At 45.1% G+C, this 19,468-nt stretch overlaps 1 protein-coding gene across 1 annotated transcript; it reads right to left on the bottom strand.

Annotated features, from left to right (window-relative positions):
* Positions 1 to 4,396: 4,396 nt before the first annotated feature.
* polr2a.S (polymerase (RNA) II (DNA directed) polypeptide A, 220kDa S homeolog) lies at positions 4,397 to 19,453 on the bottom strand. The gene is made up of 29 exons (XM_018239794.2): positions 19,212 to 19,453; positions 16,438 to 16,570; positions 16,112 to 16,248; positions 15,392 to 15,565; positions 14,973 to 15,254; positions 14,101 to 14,262; positions 13,647 to 13,867; positions 13,429 to 13,561; positions 13,061 to 13,185; positions 12,767 to 12,977; positions 12,395 to 12,604; positions 11,868 to 12,036; positions 11,624 to 11,718; positions 11,301 to 11,504; positions 10,960 to 11,182; positions 10,694 to 10,877; positions 10,291 to 10,462; positions 10,066 to 10,171; positions 9,770 to 9,975; positions 9,459 to 9,683; positions 9,062 to 9,308; positions 8,888 to 8,988; positions 8,648 to 8,752; positions 8,174 to 8,356; positions 7,828 to 8,031; positions 7,568 to 7,754; positions 6,987 to 7,100; positions 6,739 to 6,888; positions 4,397 to 6,004 (listed from the first exon to the last, which is right to left on the bottom strand). Exons 1-29 carry the CDS (start codon positions 19,296 to 19,298, stop codon positions 4,848 to 4,850), a joined length of 5,907 nt encoding a protein of 1,968 aa, XP_018095283.1. The 5' UTR covers positions 19,299 to 19,453; the 3' UTR covers positions 4,397 to 4,847.
* Between the last annotated feature and the right edge of the window lie 15 nt (positions 19,454 to 19,468).

Here is a 19,468-nt window from a genome sequence, read left to right as displayed (position 1 = left end):
AATATTGTAAAAACTTATTGTGACCCAATTCCTCTAGCTATTATAAGTGACACACATTCATTTATATAATACATGTTGAAATCCCACTGAAACATAACGTTAAAACCAGGTTACTGCTCAGTCCGCCTAACCTGTAAAAGACCTGTAAAAACAAGGAAATTGCCATTAGCCTATCCAATTCACTTGAAATCTTTATGTTGTATCAATTTAGCACTTCTATTGTATCAATTTAACAGTACCTTCTAATCTCGCAACATATGTTGCTATTCTGGGACATTCTGTAATTATTTCCTACACTATCCCCTATCAATGGCTTCTATGTATATATTAACTTTCTTAGCAACGAAGTTGCAATATTATAGTTACCAATTCAGAAATAAACGATATATATATATAAAAAACTCCTGATTGGATGGACTCACCCATACGTAAATGCAGCAGGAGTTCCATGTCATTACAACTGGAAATCTAGTTCTAATTCCTGGGAACGAAGGACGACAAGCCATTACTATTAAAGAAAACATGATAAATTGCACTGCTCATTTAACCCTTTCGGATAAGTACTATCCAAGCGCTTTATCCATCTGGCCTCCCTCTGCAATAGTATCAAGTTATGATCCCCTCCTCTACTGGGTTTTACTACTGTCTCTAACACTATCCACTTTAGCTGACATACATTATGTTTTACAGTATCAAAATGTCTGGCTACAGGAGTGTCAGTATAGGTGTCCTTTTTATAATTGCGTATATTGCCTTTATGCTCTTTTATCCAAGTACTGACGGACCTTATTGTCTTCCCTACGTCCATTTTCCCGCAGGGACATTTCAGAGCATAAATTACGTGGCTGGTTTTACATGTGGCGACTGACTTTAGTTGAATTACTTCACCTGTAATGGGATGATTTATACGAGGTCCTTTTATAATGGAATTGTGACAGTTACAAGTCATGCACGGATATGTGCCTACTTTTGGTGTACCTTTAAACACAGTATTGCTATTATCTACTCTTGAAATGGCACATAATGTGTCTCTTATTGACTTACCCTTTTTATACGAGAACCGCGGGGGATTAGAAAAAACTTTTCCGAAGATAGTGAAACAATATTGGCCACTTCTGCAAACTGATGCTATCTTCGGAAAAGTTTTTTCTAATCCCCCGCGGTTCTCGTATAAAAAGGGTAAGTCAATAAGAGACACATTATGTGCCATTTCAAGAGTAGATAATAGCAATACTGTGTTTAAAGGTACACCAAAAGTAGGCACATACCCGTGCATGACTTGTAACTGTCACAATTCCATTATAAAAGGACCTCGTATAAATCATCCCATTACAGGTGAAGTAATTCAACTAAAGTCAGTCGCCACATGTAAAACCAGCCACGTAATTTATGCTCTGAAATGTCCCTGCGGGAAAATGTACGTAGGGAAGACAATAAGGTCCGTCAGTACTAGGATAAAAGAGCATAAAGGCAATATACGCAATTATAAAAAGGACACCTATACTGACACTCCTGTAGCCAGACATTTTGATACTGTAAAACATAATGTATGTCAGCTAAAGTGGATAGTGTTAGAGACAGTAGTAAAACCCAGTAGAGGAGGGGATCATAACTTGATACTATTGCAGAGGGAGGCCAGATGGATAAAGCGCTTGGATAGTACTTATCCGAAAGGGTTAAATGAGCAGTGCAATTTATCATGTTTTCTTTAATAGTAATGGCTTGTCGTCCTTCGTTCCCAGGAATTAGAACTAGATTTCCAGTTGTAATGACATGGAACTCCTGCTGCATTTACGTATGGGTGAGTCCATCCAATCAGGAGTTTTTTATATATATATCGTTTATTTCTGAATTGGTAACTATAATATTGCAACCTTGTTGCTAAGAAAGTTAATATATACATAGAAGCCATTGATAGGGGATAGTGTAGGAAATAATTACAGAATGTCCCAGAATAGCAACATATGTTGCGAGATTAGAAGGTACTGTTAAATTGATACAATAGAAGTGCTAAATTGATACAACATAAAGATTTCAAGTGAATTGGACAGGCTAATGGCAATTTCCTTGTTTTTACAGGTCTTTTACAGGTTAGGCGGACTGAGCAGTAACCTGGTTTTAACGTTATGTTTCAGTGGGATTTCAACATGTATTATATAAATGAATGTGTGTCACTTATAATAGCTAGAGGAATTGGGTCACAATAAGTTTTTACAATATTTATTAGAGACCATATTTTGAATTTTACATTTTATGAGAGGTTTTTATAAATTTGTAAAATCTCTATTATGCACTTTAAGATGTATATCACTGATAGTTAATGAAAAAGTTCTATTTATGATGAACTGTGCGCAGCTATATGGGAGTTATAGTTGCACAATGCACTTTAAGATGTATATTACTAAATAGTTAATGGAAAACTTTTACCCATACTGCACTGCTGGTAGTCACATGAGTACTTTTACCCATACTGCACTGCTGGTAGTCACATGAGATTATAAATGATTGTTTTTGGTTGTTCCTTTTTGCACTTGATAAAGGGCGTAGGCCTGAAACATGTTGTGTAACTCAGCTTCCCAATAAAGAACTTTGCAGACAAGTCGCTGCCCTGGATTTGTTCCACAACTACTGAATGCATTGAACTATTGGGTATTACACACAGAATACCTGTGGAAGAAGCCAACAACGAAATTTGGTGAGCTTGCTCTGAATATTATATTTGTACCAGACTATGTAAGTTTCTTCCCCCCAACCCATAAGGCTCCTGAATACTCAGAGACGGACAGATCTCTCACTCCATCTGACCTTACTATATACCACAACGTTACACACCACTGTACTCCATTGTATAAATAGCCATCCGTACATCCATGTTGTGTAGCCCCAGGGTCCTAGAGGAACGTCGTCTCATCTCACTGTGGGGTCCGTTTACTAAAGTGCGGTAAATCTGACTTTAAGTTTCCGCATGTTATCGCTGAGAATATTTTTACGCCAGAATATTCGCAGCGACTAAGTTTACTAAACAGCGATACGCTCAGAAGTCATTGCGATCACTTGCGGTAACTACGTTAAGGAACTAGCTTACGTTAGCGGTAATTTTAGCGAGTTGCGAATTTTCTGGCGAAAAATTACATTTTTGCGAATATTTATGCTATAAAATAGTCTTGTTTTATGGCGGTTATTATGGCAATTTTTACTGTGACATTTATGGCCAGAAATGCATCTTCAAAACTTATAAACTTTATTGACTGATGATTATACCATCCAACAACATCACCAGAGTACCACCAATCAAACATTTATGCATCATATAAACCCTTCTGCCAATAGAATCATAGGAAATGATACCAGTCAATCTCTTTGCTTCATAGAAATGCACAGTTTAATGTAGCCAATCCCAATGAAACCAAAAAGTGTAGAGGCTGACGAATCCTTGGACTGTGATGCCACTGCCAATAATACGACTCTGAGCTGAAACTGCTGCTGTTGTACCAGATAGAAGCAGAAGCCAAAACATCCTGTCAGCAATAGCTACAGATCTGTCTCCTGTCAGCAAAGAATGATGGGTAAAAAATAACAGTATTATGGGATATTTCCTGCCCCTTGAGAATTTTCTGGCGAAAAAAACACTTTTACGCCAGTACATAGATGGCGGTAAAAGTTTGCGAATATTCTGGCGTTAATTTTGTCTATAGCACATTTCGCTGTTTAGTAAACCAAGCGTTAATATGTACGTAGCGTTATTTTCAGCGAATGCGATAACTGGCGAACAATTATTCTTGCGCAAGAAAATTCGCAAATTTATATTTACCGCAGGTTAGTAAACTGGCGATAACATATTTGGCGAAAATTCTGTCTATAAATTGTGCGAATATTTTTAACGCACTTTAGTAAACGGACCCCTGTGTATTGTACAAACGTATATGGATGAAATGACCGACTCCTCCTGGACCTGTTGCCATGTATCAAACTGCGGGGGGCACCAGTTGGCTGGATCCAGTCGGGAGTGAAGAGCCCCTTAGTCCAGATCCCTCAGGCTACTATGGGAGTCAGAGCGCTGGGCGGGAGGGCATGTGTTCCAAATAAGGCCCAAACTATTCAAAATGGACGCTGGAACACAAAACAACGGCCTCTGTAGCGTCTGCCCCGGCTGCTTGCGAGATGCGCTTCGAGACTGAGCACCCAGTTGGAGTGATTCGTCCAAAGCATTTAAGTTGCAACTGTTTAAGCTGTATTTTGGCTAATGTCCAGCTCTTCTCATTCTGCATTCAACCAGTGTCCAATTAGAAAACCCCACCCACTCTTCATCCACAAGTCACATGTTTAGGGGCCCCTGAGAGCAGCACCCACAGTGGCCCCAGTCCGGGAGCCAAGAGGCAAAGACACGAGACAAGGCAAATTTTGGGACAATTTATTTGAGAAGTACAAGCGACATTAGACATTTATGAACGTTCCTAAATAAACCTTTAGAAATGTGTCTATTTTAGAGGCGCAAGAAGAGGAAAATCTTGGCAGAACAAAAAGCAGCTTTAAAAGGAATCGAAAATCACAATACAAAAAAAACTTCAAGTCCAACCCCCCCTTTCTCTTGCCGATACTAAAGGAATCGTTTGCCGACAGGTAAGTGCAAATAAAACTGTACGGTGGGGGGTCAGAATGTGTTAAAATTCCCATTACAATATATAGAAATAACCAACATCTCCTTCCACAGTCTTGGCCTGGGCACATGGCCCTCACCATCAATTAAAGGTCCAACAGTCAAAGTGTCAGTCAGTGACGCCCACAGCTCATGTTGTGCCCAGACAGAAACATGGCCGACCCTCCAGAATGCCACCACCACCACCACCTCAGTTGTCCTCATCACTGTCATCTGGACTGATTGCCGGGCTGGTGAGACTGTACGTTGGAGACGTGGGGCTGTAACCTGGAGAAGTAGGAGAGTACGTGGAGCCTTTGGGGCTGGTTGGGGAATAAGTCGGGGAGGTAGGGGAATATTTGGGGGAGGTGGGAGAGTAGGTGGGAGAGGTTGGCGAATACTTGGGTGAAGTTGGGGTGTAAACAGGGGAAGTTGGCGAGTAGGTTGGGGAGGTGGGGGAGTATTTTGGAGTTGTAGGAGAATATGTGGGAGATGTTGGCGAATACTTGGGTGAAGTTGGGGAGTACTTGGGTGATGTTGGAGAGTACTTGGGAGAAGTTGGGGTGTACTCTGGGGAGCTGGGGCTGTAAGATGGGCTTGTTGGGGTGTATTTGGGGCTGGTAGGAGAGTAACTGGGAGAACTTGGGCTGTAACTGGGAGAGCTTGGCGTGTAGCTGGGAGACTGTGGGGTGTAACGGGGACTGGAGGGTGAGTAACTGGGAGATGTGGGAGAATAACTAGGGCTGGTTGGACTGTAATTAGGAGATGTGGGAGAGTAACTGGGAGAGGTAGGACTGTAACTGGGAGAAGTGGGAGAGTAACTGGGAGATGTTGGCGTATAGTTGGGGGAAGAAGGGGAGTAGTTGGGGGAAGTAGGGGAGTAGGATGGGGAGGTGGGGCTGTAAGATGGAGATGTTGGAGAGTAACTGGGGCTTGTAGGAGAGTAGCTGGGACTTGTAGGGGAGTAGCTGGGTGATGTTGGGCTGTAACTGGGAGAAGTAGGGGAGTAGCTGGGGGATGTTGGGCTGTAACTGGGAGATGTAGGGGAGTAGCTTGGTGATGTTGGGCTGTAACTGGGAGATGTAGGGCTGTAGCTGGGTGAAGTGGGGGAGTAGCTTGGGCTTGTGGGAGAATAAGAAGGAGAGGTGGGGCTGTAAGATGGAGATGTTGGAGAGTAGCTGGGAGAAGTGGGAGAATAACTGGGAGATGTGGGAGAGTAGTTGGGACTTGTGGGGGAGTAAGAAGGGGATGTTGGGCTGTAGGAAGGAGAAGTTGGTGAATAGCTGGGGCTCTGGGGAGTGTAGCCTCCAGGGCTTCGGGGTTCATAAGCAGGGGAGGTAGGAGAGTAACTTGGAGACATAGCGCCACCTGCAGGAAGAGCAAATAATTATATGAATGCATTCTTTTATGTAAATCACCCACTGTACTAGTCATACAGTCTACCTCCCAGGTACACTTAAAGGGATAAGGTCATGGGGGGAAAAATGTTTTTTTCAAAATGCATCAGTTAATAGTGCAAATGTTTTTTTATATTTAATTTTGAAATCTGACATAGGGCTAGACATATTGTCAGTTTCCCAGCTGCCCCAGTCATGTGACTTGTGCTCTGAAACTTCAGTCACTCTTTACTGCAAGTTGTGGTGATATCAACCCCCTCCCCAGCAGCCAAACAACAGAACAATGGGAAGGTAACCAGATAGCAGCTCCCTAACACAAGATAACAGCTGCCTGGTAGATCTAAGAACAACACTCAATAGTAAAATCCAGGTCCCACTGAGACACATTCAGTTACATTGAGTAGGAGAAACAACAGGCTGCCAGAAAGCAGTTCCATCCTAAAGTGCTGGCTCTTTCTGAAATCACATGACCAGGCAAAATGAGCTGAGATGCACCTACACACCAATATTACAACTAAATACATTTGCTGCTTCAGGAATGACATTTTATATTGTACAGTGAATTATTTGCAGCGTAAACAATGTCATTTAGAAATAAAAAACACCATAAAAATCATGACAGAAACCCTTTAATATGCCTAAATTCAATTACTGTCTTTGGCCCTTACCCCCACCACACCCTTGAGATAGCAAAAACCCACTCACCTGGGGAGGGAATGTAGGGACTTGAAGGCCCTGGAGATCCAGGAGAACCAGGGGTGGGGGACCAAGCAGGGGAGTAACCTGGGCTGAAGCCACTGGCATCAGAAGCGGCACTTGGAGAGAAGCCGGCAGCTCCAGGGGTCATTCCACTTCCTGGAAAAAGAGCAACAGAAGTCAGTGCCACAGACAACTCCTTCCATATTGGTTCCAGTCAGACCAGCCATAAAGCATGAAGTGGGTTATCTACTTACCGATACTTGGGGACCAGGCTCCATATGCCGGGGTGGCTCCCTGGTTCCAAGGGGTCATGGCAGGTGACATTCCTCCCATAGGGCTGGGGGCAGTACCAAAAAACATGCCGGTGGCTATTGGAGGAAAGATCAGCACTATGTTCAATGCAGGAGACAAATAAGGGAGCAAGGACTCCACTCTCTATGGCCCCTGCCTCCCCTCCGAATTCACTTCCTGCTCTGCACAATCCCACCCCCTTGTCTCCACTTAATAGCAGGTAATACCAGCCAAGAGCCAGAAGCTGTGTCCATAGAGCAGATCAGTGAGTTCAAACCAATATATATATGTATGTATATATATTATGTATATATGTATATGTTCTTTCTACATGAAATCCCTTCCCATCTCCCTTTGCACTGCCGGTATCATCTCCCCTTTAAACATCCACACGCCAAACAGTTGTTCCACTGCCCCCCAATAAGCCTCATTTACTCACAGCCTACTCTACACATAGCTACACCCCATGCCTCACTTGCTGCCCTCCCATCAACCTCTCCTCTGATTGGCCATCCACTCGCTGCCATGAGAAGGCTTCACTTACGTCCACCTCCTCCAAGGCCAGGAATGTTGGTGGGAATCTCCATGCCAAATTTACACTTCTCTGCATCCAACAGTAAGTCAAAGCAGCCTGTTCCTGCTGGAGCCAGTTGTCCCAACATGATATTCTCAGACACCCCCTTCATGGGATCAGACTCTCCATGAGCAGCGGCTTCCATCAGCACATCCACCTATGGGAGAGAAGAGTCACTGAGCAAGAGGGATGACAACATGGCAGCTCCCAGCCACTAGATCATTACTCACCGTCTCTTCAAAGGAACATTTCATGAGTGGCCCCGTGTCCTGCCTGTTGACTCCATGACGTGTGATAGCCATAAGATGCCCCCTGCAGGTCATGGTGTCGCACAGTAGCGCCAAGTGGCGGTAATTAACGTATGAACCATCAAACGAGATGACGTGGTACAATTCCCTCTCCAGGGCTTTTCTGACAGCTTCTATGCCCAGGACCTGTGAAGAAGTAGGGCACAGAAATAAAATAAGCAGGTTGTGGGCTGTAAGAGATTATGTACACACACAATAGAACAGTCAATGGAAACCACATGAGATGAGTTGGCAAGCGACACCAAGAAGCAGAGACTAAAAGTCATACCGTAAATATCTCCACAATATCGTTTGAGGTGGTTCTGACTGGATCCACGTCCTTCTCACTGAGGACACGCATCAGGCTGACACCGTCTGTTTCCAGAATCCATTCCTGAAGGGCCTTGAACTCCCCGTCCTCAGTAAGAATGATCTTTTTCTTATTGTCAGTCTGGGGGAGATGCATGTACACCTGCCAGAAGATTATGGGAAAGATTAATACCATGGCAATAGGAATTCAGGGTGCAAAAGACACATCCATCAGGTTCAACTGTTTCATCTAAGTGAAAGCTAACTGTCAGTTAATCCAGAGGAAAGCAGAAACTGAACTGAAGCCTCTCCGATTTGTCCACAACTTCCTTCTACTGTCCAAGATGCAATTCAGAGGGTTTATTATTTGGTATTATCCTCAAAAACAAAGGAGCAAACGTCTTAAGCACCAGTGCACAACTAGTGAACACAAATTGTGCAAACGATGGCGCACCTTGCTAATTTGCTCAATTCCTTGAAGAGTCATATCAGTCAGCATGTTTGACTCAATGCAACGCAGAAACACATCATCGTCCATCTTGTCCACAACTTCCTCCTCCTGTCACAGTGAAGAAGAACAGAGAATTATTACAGGGCCCCCATTGTCTGTCCCGTATATTGATCATTTTCTGTTTTCCCTACTCCCAGCCTCAATTTCAAGTACTGCAGTTCCCCCTCCTGCACCAGTCCTTACGTCCTGCATCTTGTTTTCTTCACTGTTCATGATCCGGATTCTCAAAACCAGTTTCTCAGCGTTGTCATCATTGAAGATACAGTTGAGATCATCCCCAAAGCCTGCAGTGAAAAGAGTCTGTATCAGGGACACGTTTCAGGAAGTAAAAGAGAAGAGTTAGAGGGTCCTACTGACCTGCATTGATTTTCTCCGCTATCTGCTCCATGGTCAGTTTGCGGTCAGTCATGTGCTTCCGGTCCAGTTCCACGCGGAGCAGCCAGGGGGAGATTCTCGTCACATCAAAGTCAGGCATTTCATAGTACACATTAACCCATTCCTGGTCCTCTGCAACCACAGTATTCTGAGGGTTTGGATCATAATAAATGGCAGTGTTGGCTGTGACCTTGCGTAGTGTTGTGTGCTCCAGGCGGCACAGAATATCCTGAGGGGAAAAAAAGAGAAAATATAAGATACAAGTTTAGCTGCTCGGGGTCCCTGCAGCCTATCAGCTAAAAGCAGAACATTGCCCCCACGCATGCAGATTTATGCTGCAATAGAGCACAACATGTCAGCAAGCCAACAAGTTCCCAACCTTTGCCCTCTCAGCATCCCGAGCAGACTGCCCCAGCAAGAAGACCGTCAGAGAAGGGGTCTTTGGTTTCTTCGAGATGTTGATCAGTTCCTTTAGACGTGGGACACCCAGGGTGACGTTTTTAGCCGACACACCGGCGTAATGGAAGGTGTTCAGGGTCATCTGAGTAGCTGGCTCTCCTAGAGACTGGGCGGCCAAAGCCCCCACCATCTCTCCTGGATGTGCCTGAACAGCAAGGGTTAAAGGTCAGTGAATGCTCATTTAAGCAGGAACACCCCACTGCCCATTCCAACATGCTCCAGGTTACTTACAATGGCTTGATTGAATTTAGACTCAATCTCCCCCAAGAGCCAATCAAAAGCCTCTCCACTGAGCCTGAACTCCTCAATCATTCGCCGACTACTGAGGGTGGAGCGCAGGTGGATGTTAAACAGGAGGGTGGCATTCTCCTGCGCCTGTCGGCTGAGGGGATCGTCCCCATTTACAATCACCAGTTTTTTGCTGAGCTCCCTTACCCCTAAAGGAAGGCGCAGAAGAAGATTTAGCAGGAGCAAAAACAGAACCTTTGGGTACACGAAGATCAAACAATGAGGTGTAAACCACATACCATCTACAACTTTAATGGGGTGAAGATCTGAGGGCATGCGTGTGTTTATATGAAATATCTTCTGAGCGTTCCAAATCATTCTTTGCAGGTTACAGGGAAGGACAACCTTTAGGCACAAAGCAGTGAAGTCAGAATGTAGTGCAGGATAATAATGCCCCCTCTCCCTCGCACCCAGTTACATTCTGCTGACATACATTTCCCTGAGAATATCCTGCCAATTCTCACCTTGCTGTCCCCAGTTGGGAATATGACCCTCAGAACTTCTCTGTCCTCCTTCATCTTCTCAAACTCCTTCTCCAGTTCATTCTGTACATGGGCATCGCTGAGAATGTCCTTCACTACATCCTCCTGCAGCGTCCTGCGTAAAGCCCGCTCATTGGCATAATCAAACTTGAACCTGCCAGGGAAGAGTGGGTACAGGAGAGGTTAAGTACAGCCATGGAAGCCAGATTTCAGTGCCAGGCACAGTGTTATAATGAGGGTCTAACTTTAGGAAGCAAATAAGTAGCAGACATTGTGTTTGGACGTCAAGGCACTATGAATTATCCAATACCTGTGCTGTAAATGTCTCAGTAATAAATGCAGCACCCCATCTAACCCATCATAATCTACAAAAAGAACCACTTACTTTTTTTCAAATGCTTTGTTTGAAGGCTTCAAGGTGGCCAAATTCTGGAACTCTACGCTCTCCCCAGCCAGACCATCCTCTCCGTATCTCAGCTGCACAACCTGGTTGATGGAATTTCGCACTGTAGCGTCATACTTCACCATGACAGACTCCATAGACTTGATCAGTCGTCTCTGGATGTAACCTGAGTAAGAAAAGAAACTCCATGGGATCCAGAAGCTGCCATGTTGCACAAGGCAAGGTGGGAATCCAGGTGAGCCCCTTACCTGTCTCAGCAGTTTTTACAGCTGTATCAATCAGACCCTCTCTACCTCCCATGGCATGAAAGAAGAATTCAGTTGGGGTCAGACCAGCAAGGTAGGAATTCTCCACAAAGCCCCTACTCTCAGGGCCGTAATCATCCTTAATAAAGTGTGGGAGCGTCCGATGTTTGAACCCAAAAGGAATTCGCTTTCCCTCCACATTCTGCTGGCCGACCACAGCAATAACCTGCACGAGAGAAAGCAGGGGTTGAACAGATGTTTAAATCCCCTCTCCAAAATGACCCGGTGACTGTTTACACTTATTTGCCCCAGACTATTGCATTAGCCGTGCAACAATAAAACACCTGGGAAATGTTGATCTTTGATCCTTTGGCCCCAGACACCACCATGGACTTGAAGTTGTTGTACTCGGAGAGAGATTTCTGGGCAGAGGAGCCAGTTTTGTCTCTGGCATCGTTCAGGATCCTGTTGACTTGGTTCTCAAAAGTCTGACGCAGGGTGTTACCTGGCGTGGGCTCCAGTTCATTGTTATGGGCTTTCTCTATGACCTGTAGGGAAAGCAGAATCCAGAAGGTCAGCAATTCTAAGTTGTGGAGCCCATACTCAATGCATGTAATAAAACTCACAGGATGCCCTGATTCCCCCAGCAAACAGATAGTTGCCTCACCTCTATTACATCTTGCTTGGCTTTTTTAATGGTATTCTGAATGTCCTGATAGGTTTTGGCATCAGCAATGGAGTCACCAATTCCAATTGTATGACCTAAGAAACACAGAACAGAGTAATATGAATACAACCCAGGCTTCCCATTGTCCCCAGTCACACTATATACCATTTCCTCAGCTCCACACCAGAACCCCTCATACAAGTCACATACAGAATCCCAACCTTTCACTCCTAGAAACACTTACCCTCTATAAGTAGCCAGTTGTTGATGACAGTCTGAATGTTGGAATAGAACAGACGGGTAGTGTCGTGGCCCATTTCCAAATAGGAAATATGAACCAAGGAACCTGCTGAAGTTCCCAGAGATTTCTTACACAGAATTCCCATGACAAGCTCCCCGTTTTCCACTATCACCTGCAGAAAGAACAATGTGATGTCAGCAATAGGAACAGGCTTTATGTGAAGACTAAGTCTGGCAACCAGGCAGATATATAGAATGACAACAGCAGCAACGTTTGACCCACAATGGTCCTTTTTCAAGCTTGAAAAAGGACCATTGTGGGTCTGAAACGTTGCCGCTGTTGTCATACTATATGTGAAAGAATAAAGGTGGTTTTATAATACAATTGGGAGTGCTGCCAATTTCGTATTTTGGTTCCATAGAAACATGTGAAGGTGAACACATGATGTGGCGTGCACCCTGCTGCTAAGGAAAGAAAGTACTGAGGAGCTGGGCCAACATAGAAATTGTAACCAGGCAGATATACCATACCTTTGTGTCTCCTGGAGAGATGTGTTTATACGGGCCGCTGTCCTCATCATCTGGATGTGTGCTGTGGGTTCGGATACAGTTAATGTGCCCTGGGACAATGAGAGAGAAGATCTGCTTTCCAGTCCACAGAGGACGTGGTTTCAGGATGGCCGGTTGTGGGACCTTCCCATCCCACGTGGACAAGAACATCAGCAAATTCATCACTTCTCCCTATAAGAAACAGAATTTGTCCAAAGTGCAGAGAGCAAAGACAATGCCACATTGCCTGAGGGAGAATGCAGAGTGTGTTTGGGGAAGAGTGAGCCATTCCTTTTACCATACAGCAAAGGAAGGACACATTAAAGCAAGAAGCAGCCATCTTGTCCTACTCACCCGTTCCAGAAAGACGTCTCTTTTGGTAAATTTGCGCACAGCTGTGAGAGTGTCTTGCACAATACCCATGACGGGTCTGTTGGACTGAGGAGTCACAATCATCCTGGGAACCATAGCCAGCTCCTGAATTTCTGCCCGGGTCTCCAGAGACTGAGGAAGGTGAAGGTTCATTTCATCCCCATCAAAGTCAGCATTGTACGGAGTGGTTACACTGTGGGGCAGGGACGGGAGAGGTTACCCTATGTGCAGTCAAACATGGACACGTGATCTGTTAGAGAAGAACAAAGCTCTCACCTCAAGTTTAGACGAAAAGTGGACCATGGCAAGATCCGAACTCTATGTCCCATCATAGACATCTTGTGCAGCGTGGGCTGTCTGTTAAAGATCACTATATCTCCGTCACACATGTGTCTCTCCACCTAATCACCAACCAAAAAGGGCAAGTGAATGCCACAATGCTTTTGCTAAAGAGGCAAAATAATGAACTGGGCTGGCAACAAATATCAAATATATATAAGAACACAGAATCCGATTGCTCTATCACCAATAATACAGGTCTGTCACCTACAAGAATATAGATCTGGGTCAGAGTCTCCGATTATGTGGAAGACGTCTCAATATAAAAAAAAAAAAGGGTATTGTGTTAGAGAAAAGATTCTCACCTTGTAACCAATCTGTAAGTGTAGATCGCTGGGTTTGGGGTGAAATCGCAGGTCAATCCGGTCACCGTTATCTCGGATAATGTACTTGGCCCCAGGATACTGACTGTTCCCACGACGCACCAACTCCTGCAGCCTAAACCAATCACAGATGAACATCAGTTCCAGACATACAGCATTATATGCAGCACCTGCATGTGGCTCAAAGACTAGTTACGGACCTATCAATGTTGAAAGGAGTGACAATCTCGGGGAAGCTCATGTTTGCAGCGATGGACCTCGGCACCCCAACTTGATCGATGGAAAGATTGGGATCGGGTGTGATGACAGTTCTAGCAGAGAAGTCCACTCGCTTGCCCATAAGGTTTCCCCTCACTCGTCCCTCTTTGCCTTTTAACCTCTGCTTTACTGACTTTAAGGGACGTCCAGACTTCTGCATGGCCTAGAGACATCACAGGGATTATTAGACAACACAAGCATTATCCTCTCCCATTCTATCCCCAATACATCTACCCACCAACCATGACAACCAACACCCCTAATGCACATGCAGCCCTCCTAAACAGGGGGGGGATACTGGAGTGGGCAAATCTCCTGGCTTTTCTATATGTGTTCTAGTGTATCTCTATAGACTTTCTATAGGGACATATGAGCCCCTCAGATCAGAGTCCTTACCCTGGGCAGACCAGGAATCTCATTATCCACCATTGTGGCCACGTGGAACTGAAGCAGCTTTACATCCTCTGCTATGACGTGGGCTGCGGCTCCATTCTGCTCATTTCTCCGGAGTTGATTATTAATCTTCACAATATCAGCCAGTTTGTGTGTCAAGTCATCCTGCTCAAACAATGGAACGTCAGATAAAGAGCCCCACACTATCCACTAACTTGCTTAATACGGTCCTGTTACGCAGCCACTGGGAAACCATAAGAGCCCCCCACATTCAGTTTTGGGTTTTTATTCTTCATTTATAAAGCAAACATTTATCTAGCCAGGGTGACCACACTTTCTCAAATTTCCCAGGGGAGCCTTGAGTTTCCCAAGTTAACCTGATAGAAGGGAGTATTTTATTTACTAAATCAACCTTAGGCGCATTGTTCCCCATCGAGTTCATCACGATTATATTCTTTGCCCTGGCCAACAACCTAGATTTGTTCAATGGAAGGAGATCTTCTACTAGACTCCATAGACACACCTCTGGGCTACGTACATTTGGGAAAGCTATAAACCATATATTTGACTACTTCACCCCAGTAGCTTTGGATTGGTGGACATTCCCACATGAGATGAAAAAAGGAGGCATCAGGACATTTGGGACGGGCAGTATCCAGTCGAACTCCCATCCTCTGTCATTTTAGTGGAGTGCTATATAACTGGTGTATCAATTTGAACTGGATCATCCCGTCTTTTATAGAGATTAGATCTCGGTACAATGTGTCCCCACATTCAGTTTTAATCCTAGTGAAACATTCTGTTACTAAAGATCTCAATGAACCCATGGCCAGACCACATGACCTATGGCTTTCCACTTTCCCTCCCAGTCTCACCTGATTCCTGGCCGAGCCCTGCATTACGACTGCTGGTCTCACACACAGGGGGGGCACAGGCAGGACAGTGATAATGAGCCACTCAGGACGTGCAAATCGGGGGTCCATTCCCAAAATGAAGCATTCCTCATCTGTGATTCGCTTGAAGATCTCGTGCACACGCTCAGGACTCAGCAAGATTTTCTTCTCCTGGGAATCCTCGTTTACGTGTTTCCACTCGGCATAGAGCTCCAGCCCAGTGCGGCGAATACGCGGTTGGTAGCGGCCACAGCCACCGTGTCCCTGACAGCAAAAAAGTGAAACGATCCAAATGTTTTAAAACAGCCAGATGTGTGAAAACTCTCCGTGATGTGTTAAGCAAGTCCAAGTTAACCCTGTAGCACCCTGATCAATAGCGCACATGTAATGCTTGAACTTACCTTTTCTTTCTGAATGTCCTCATCACCCTCAGTCTGCTCCACCCCAAACTTGTTGTCCATCTCTTCTCCCCCCTCACAAATGTTTTTCCCCTTGCACAACTCATACACGTGGGTCAGTCGCTTCTTGGGTTGCCCTTTGGACTTTATTAGGATGTCCTTAATCTTTGGGTTGTTCTGTGAGGGAAAGGAGACAATTGGTAGTTGAGGGGTGTCCCCGAATTAAAGGGAAGGTTCACCTTTCAGTTAACCTTTTTTTATGTTATAGAATGGCCAGTTCTAAGCAATTGGTCTTCAGTGTTAAATTTTTTTTTTTATAGTTTTTGAATTTTCTCATCTTTTGATTCTTTGCAGCTTTCAAATGGGGGTCACTGAGCCCATCTAAAAATAAACTGCTGTATAAGGCTACGAATGTTGTTATTTTTTTATAACTCCTCTTTCTATTCAGGCCTCTCCTTTTCATATGTCAGTCTTGTTCAAATCAGTGCATGGTTGCTAGGGGAATTTGGACCCTAGCAACCAGACTACTGAAACTGCAAACTGGAGAGCTGCTGAAAAAAAACTAAACAAGTCAAAGACCACAAATAGTAAAAATTGAAAACCAATTGCAAAGTGTCTCAGAATATCACGCTCTATATGATACTAAAAGACAATTTAAAGGTGAACAACCCCTTTAATATATGGCAGGCAAGGATGGAGAGCAGGGGTTACTGGGGTACTTACAGCATCAACCAGAAGCTTGGAGCAGAAGAAGCACACACATCTCAACACTTTCATGGTCTTGACCAAAAATCCAACATGATAGACTGGTTTGGCCAATTCAATGTGCCCGAAGTGGCCGGGACATTCAGTCATGTTACCTGAAACATTCAGACTGAGCTGAGGAAATGGCAAGCAACATGCACAAAGGCTAAAACAACTTCCCACCAGCAGCAACAACAACTGGGAAATAATTGGAAAGATTGTATTTCCTACTGTACGGCCCCCCCGCCCACTACTGTAACTACCCACCCTACTGTACTGCCCCCCCCCACTACTGTACTACCTACCTGCACATGTCTGACATCTCCCACTCCTCTCAATGACGCCCTGCCTGGGGTCCATCAATCCTCCAAGCTTGGGGCGACCGCCCTCTGTTGTCTCCGAGTATTTAATTCCACCTTCTGTTACAGACATCCGTTTCTGAGAAGAAAGCCAGTGAGATTTACAGAGAGAGAATAAGGACAGTCCCAAGAGTGCGGCTAAGAGAAAGAATATGAGTAGCACCTTATACTTTCCCTATAACCCCCCCGGGCACTTTGTTGGTGCAATAGTTTCGCAAACTGGCTGCCATTGTAATGAAAGGGAATCACCACTTTCATCTACTAAGAGCCACAATTATCCATTAAAGGGGGTGGTTCAACTTTTAGTATGTTATAGAATGGCCGATTTTAAGTAACTTTTCAATTGTTCTTCATTGTTTATTTTTTGTTATAGGTTTTTAATTATTAGCCTTTTTCTCTTTCCTGCATTCAAATGAGGGGTCACTGACCCCATATAAAAAACAAATGCTCTGTAAGGCTACAAATTTATTTCTATTTCTACTTTTTATTACTCGTCTTCCTATTCAGACCTCTACTATTCATATCAATGCATGGTTGCTAGGGGAATTTAGATCGTAGCAACCAGACTGCAGAAAGTGCAAACTAATGAGCTGCTGAATAAAAAGCTAAATAACTAATACATATTTTAAATTCCAAGGAACACCGGGGAAGCGAGGGCCCCAATTCCCAGGAACAACAGGGAACAGAGGGCACCAATTCCCAGGGAAGATAGGGGCAGCAGCACAATAAAAGCAGATAAGTGTGATTTAATAAGGAATTTAATGAGGGGAGCGGCTGAGAAAGAGGGGCAGACTGAGGTAAATATCAGAGTGACGGGGCAGACTGTGAGGTAGAAATCAAAGAAAGAGATAGACAGGTAGAAATCAGAGAGAAGGACAGACTGTGAGGTAGAAATCACAGAAAGAGGGACAGACAGGTAGAAATCAGAGAGAGGGGGACAGACTGTGAGGTAGAAATCAGAGAGAGAGGGGGACAGACAGGTAGAAATCAGAGTGAGAGGGACGGACTGTGAGGTAGAAATCAGAGAGAGGGGGACAGACTGAGGTAGAAATCAGAGTGAGAGGGACGGACTGTGAGGTAGAAATCAGAGAGAGGGGGACAGACTGAGGTAGAAATCAGAGTGAGAGGGACGGACTGTGAGGTAGAAATCAGAGAGGGGGACAGACTGAGGTAGAAATCAGAGAGAGAGGGGGACAGACTGAGGTAGAAATCAGAGTGAGAGGGACAGACTGAGGTAGAAATCAGAGAGAGGGACAGACAGGTAGAAATCAGAGGGGGACAGACTGAGGTAGAAATCAGAGAGGGGGACAGACTGAGGTAGAAATCAGAGAGAGAGGGACAGACTGAGGTAGAAATCAGAGAGAGGGACAGACTGAGGTAGAAATCAGAGAGAGGGACAGACTGAGGTAGAAATCAGAGAGAGGGACAGACTGAGGTAGAAATCAGTGAGAGGGACAGACTGAGGTAGAAATCAGAGAGAGAGGGACAGACTGAGGTAGAAATCAGAGAGAGAGGGACAGACTGAGGTAGAAATCAGAGAGAGGGACAGACTGAGGTAGAAATCAGAGAGAGGGGGACAGACTGAGGTAGAAATCAGAGAGAGGGACAGACTGAGGTAGAAATCAGAGAGAGGGACAGACTGAGGTAGAAATCAGAGAGAGGGACAGACTGAGGTAGAAATCAGAGAGAGAGGGACAGACTGAGGTAGAAATCAGAGAGAGAGGGACAGACTGAGGTAGAAATCAGAGAGAGGGGGACAGACTGAGGTAGAAATCAGAGAGAGGGGACAGACTGAGGTAGAAATCAGAGAGAGGGACAGACTGAGGTAGAAATCAGAGAGAGGGACAGACTGAGGTAGAAATCAGAGAGAGAGGGACAGACTGAGGTAGAAATCAGAGAGAGGGGGACAGACTGAGGTAGAAATCAGAGAGAGAGGGACAGACTGAGGTAGAAATCAGAGAGAGAGGGACAGACTGTGAGGTAGAAATCAGAGAGAGAGGGACAGACTGAGGTAGAAATCAGAGAGAGAGGGACAGACTGAGGTAGAAATCAGAGAGAGGACAGACTGAGGTAGAAATCAGAGAGAGAGGACAGACTGAGGTAGAAATCAGAGAGAGGGGACAGACTGAGGTAGAAATCAGAGAGAGAGGGACAGACTGAGGTAGAAATCAGAGTGAGAGGGACAGACTGTGAGGTAGAAATCAGAGAGAGAGGGACAGACTGAGGTAGAAATCAGAGAGAGAGGGACAGACTGAGGTAGAAATCAGAGAGAGGGGGACAGACTGAGGTAGAAATCAGAGAGAGGGACAGACTGAGGTAGAAATCAGAGAGAGGGACAGACTGAGGTAGAAATCAGAGAGAGAGGGACAGACTGAGGTAGAAATCAGAGAGAGGGGGACAGACTGAGGTAGAAATCAGAGAGAGAGGGACAGACTGAGGTAGAAATCAGAGTGAGAGGGACAGACTGTGAGGTAGAAATCAGAGAGAGAGGGACAGACTGAGGTAGAAATCAGAGAGAGAGGGACAGACAGGTAGAAATCAGAGAGAGAGACAGACTGTGAGGTAGAAATCAGAGAGAGAGGGGATACACAGGAGTCAATACAAGTGGAATCGTCTCCATACGAGACGCGCAACAAGAACAACAAGAAGCAGCAGCAGCACTGCCCCTTCTCTCACCCCCTTAACTTCCGGGTATTTTTCCCGAGGCCCCGCCCCCTTACCAACTCGTCAGGCCCGATGACGCCGAACTGGACCCGTTTGATGGTCCGTAGCGGACAGGCGCTATCCCCGGAGGGAGCCCCGTGCATGTTTGCGGTGAGACGTCGGTGCGCGCGTTACACAGAGGAATTAGGAACTCAAAGAACTTCTGTTATTCACTCAGCGCCCAGCCGTCCAGCAGCGAGTTCTCTCCCAGAGTTCCACAGCCGCTGGCGCTCACAGCGCTTCTGGAGCTCGCTCTCCCGGCGCCTTCTTTATA

Source organism: Xenopus laevis, chromosome 3S (genome assembly GCF_017654675.1).
Source record: "Xenopus laevis strain J_2021 chromosome 3S, Xenopus_laevis_v10.1, whole genome shotgun sequence".
NCBI classification, from domain to species: domain Eukaryota; kingdom Metazoa; phylum Chordata; class Amphibia; order Anura; family Pipidae; genus Xenopus; species Xenopus laevis.
This window is presented reverse-complemented; position numbering and strand designations above follow the sequence as displayed.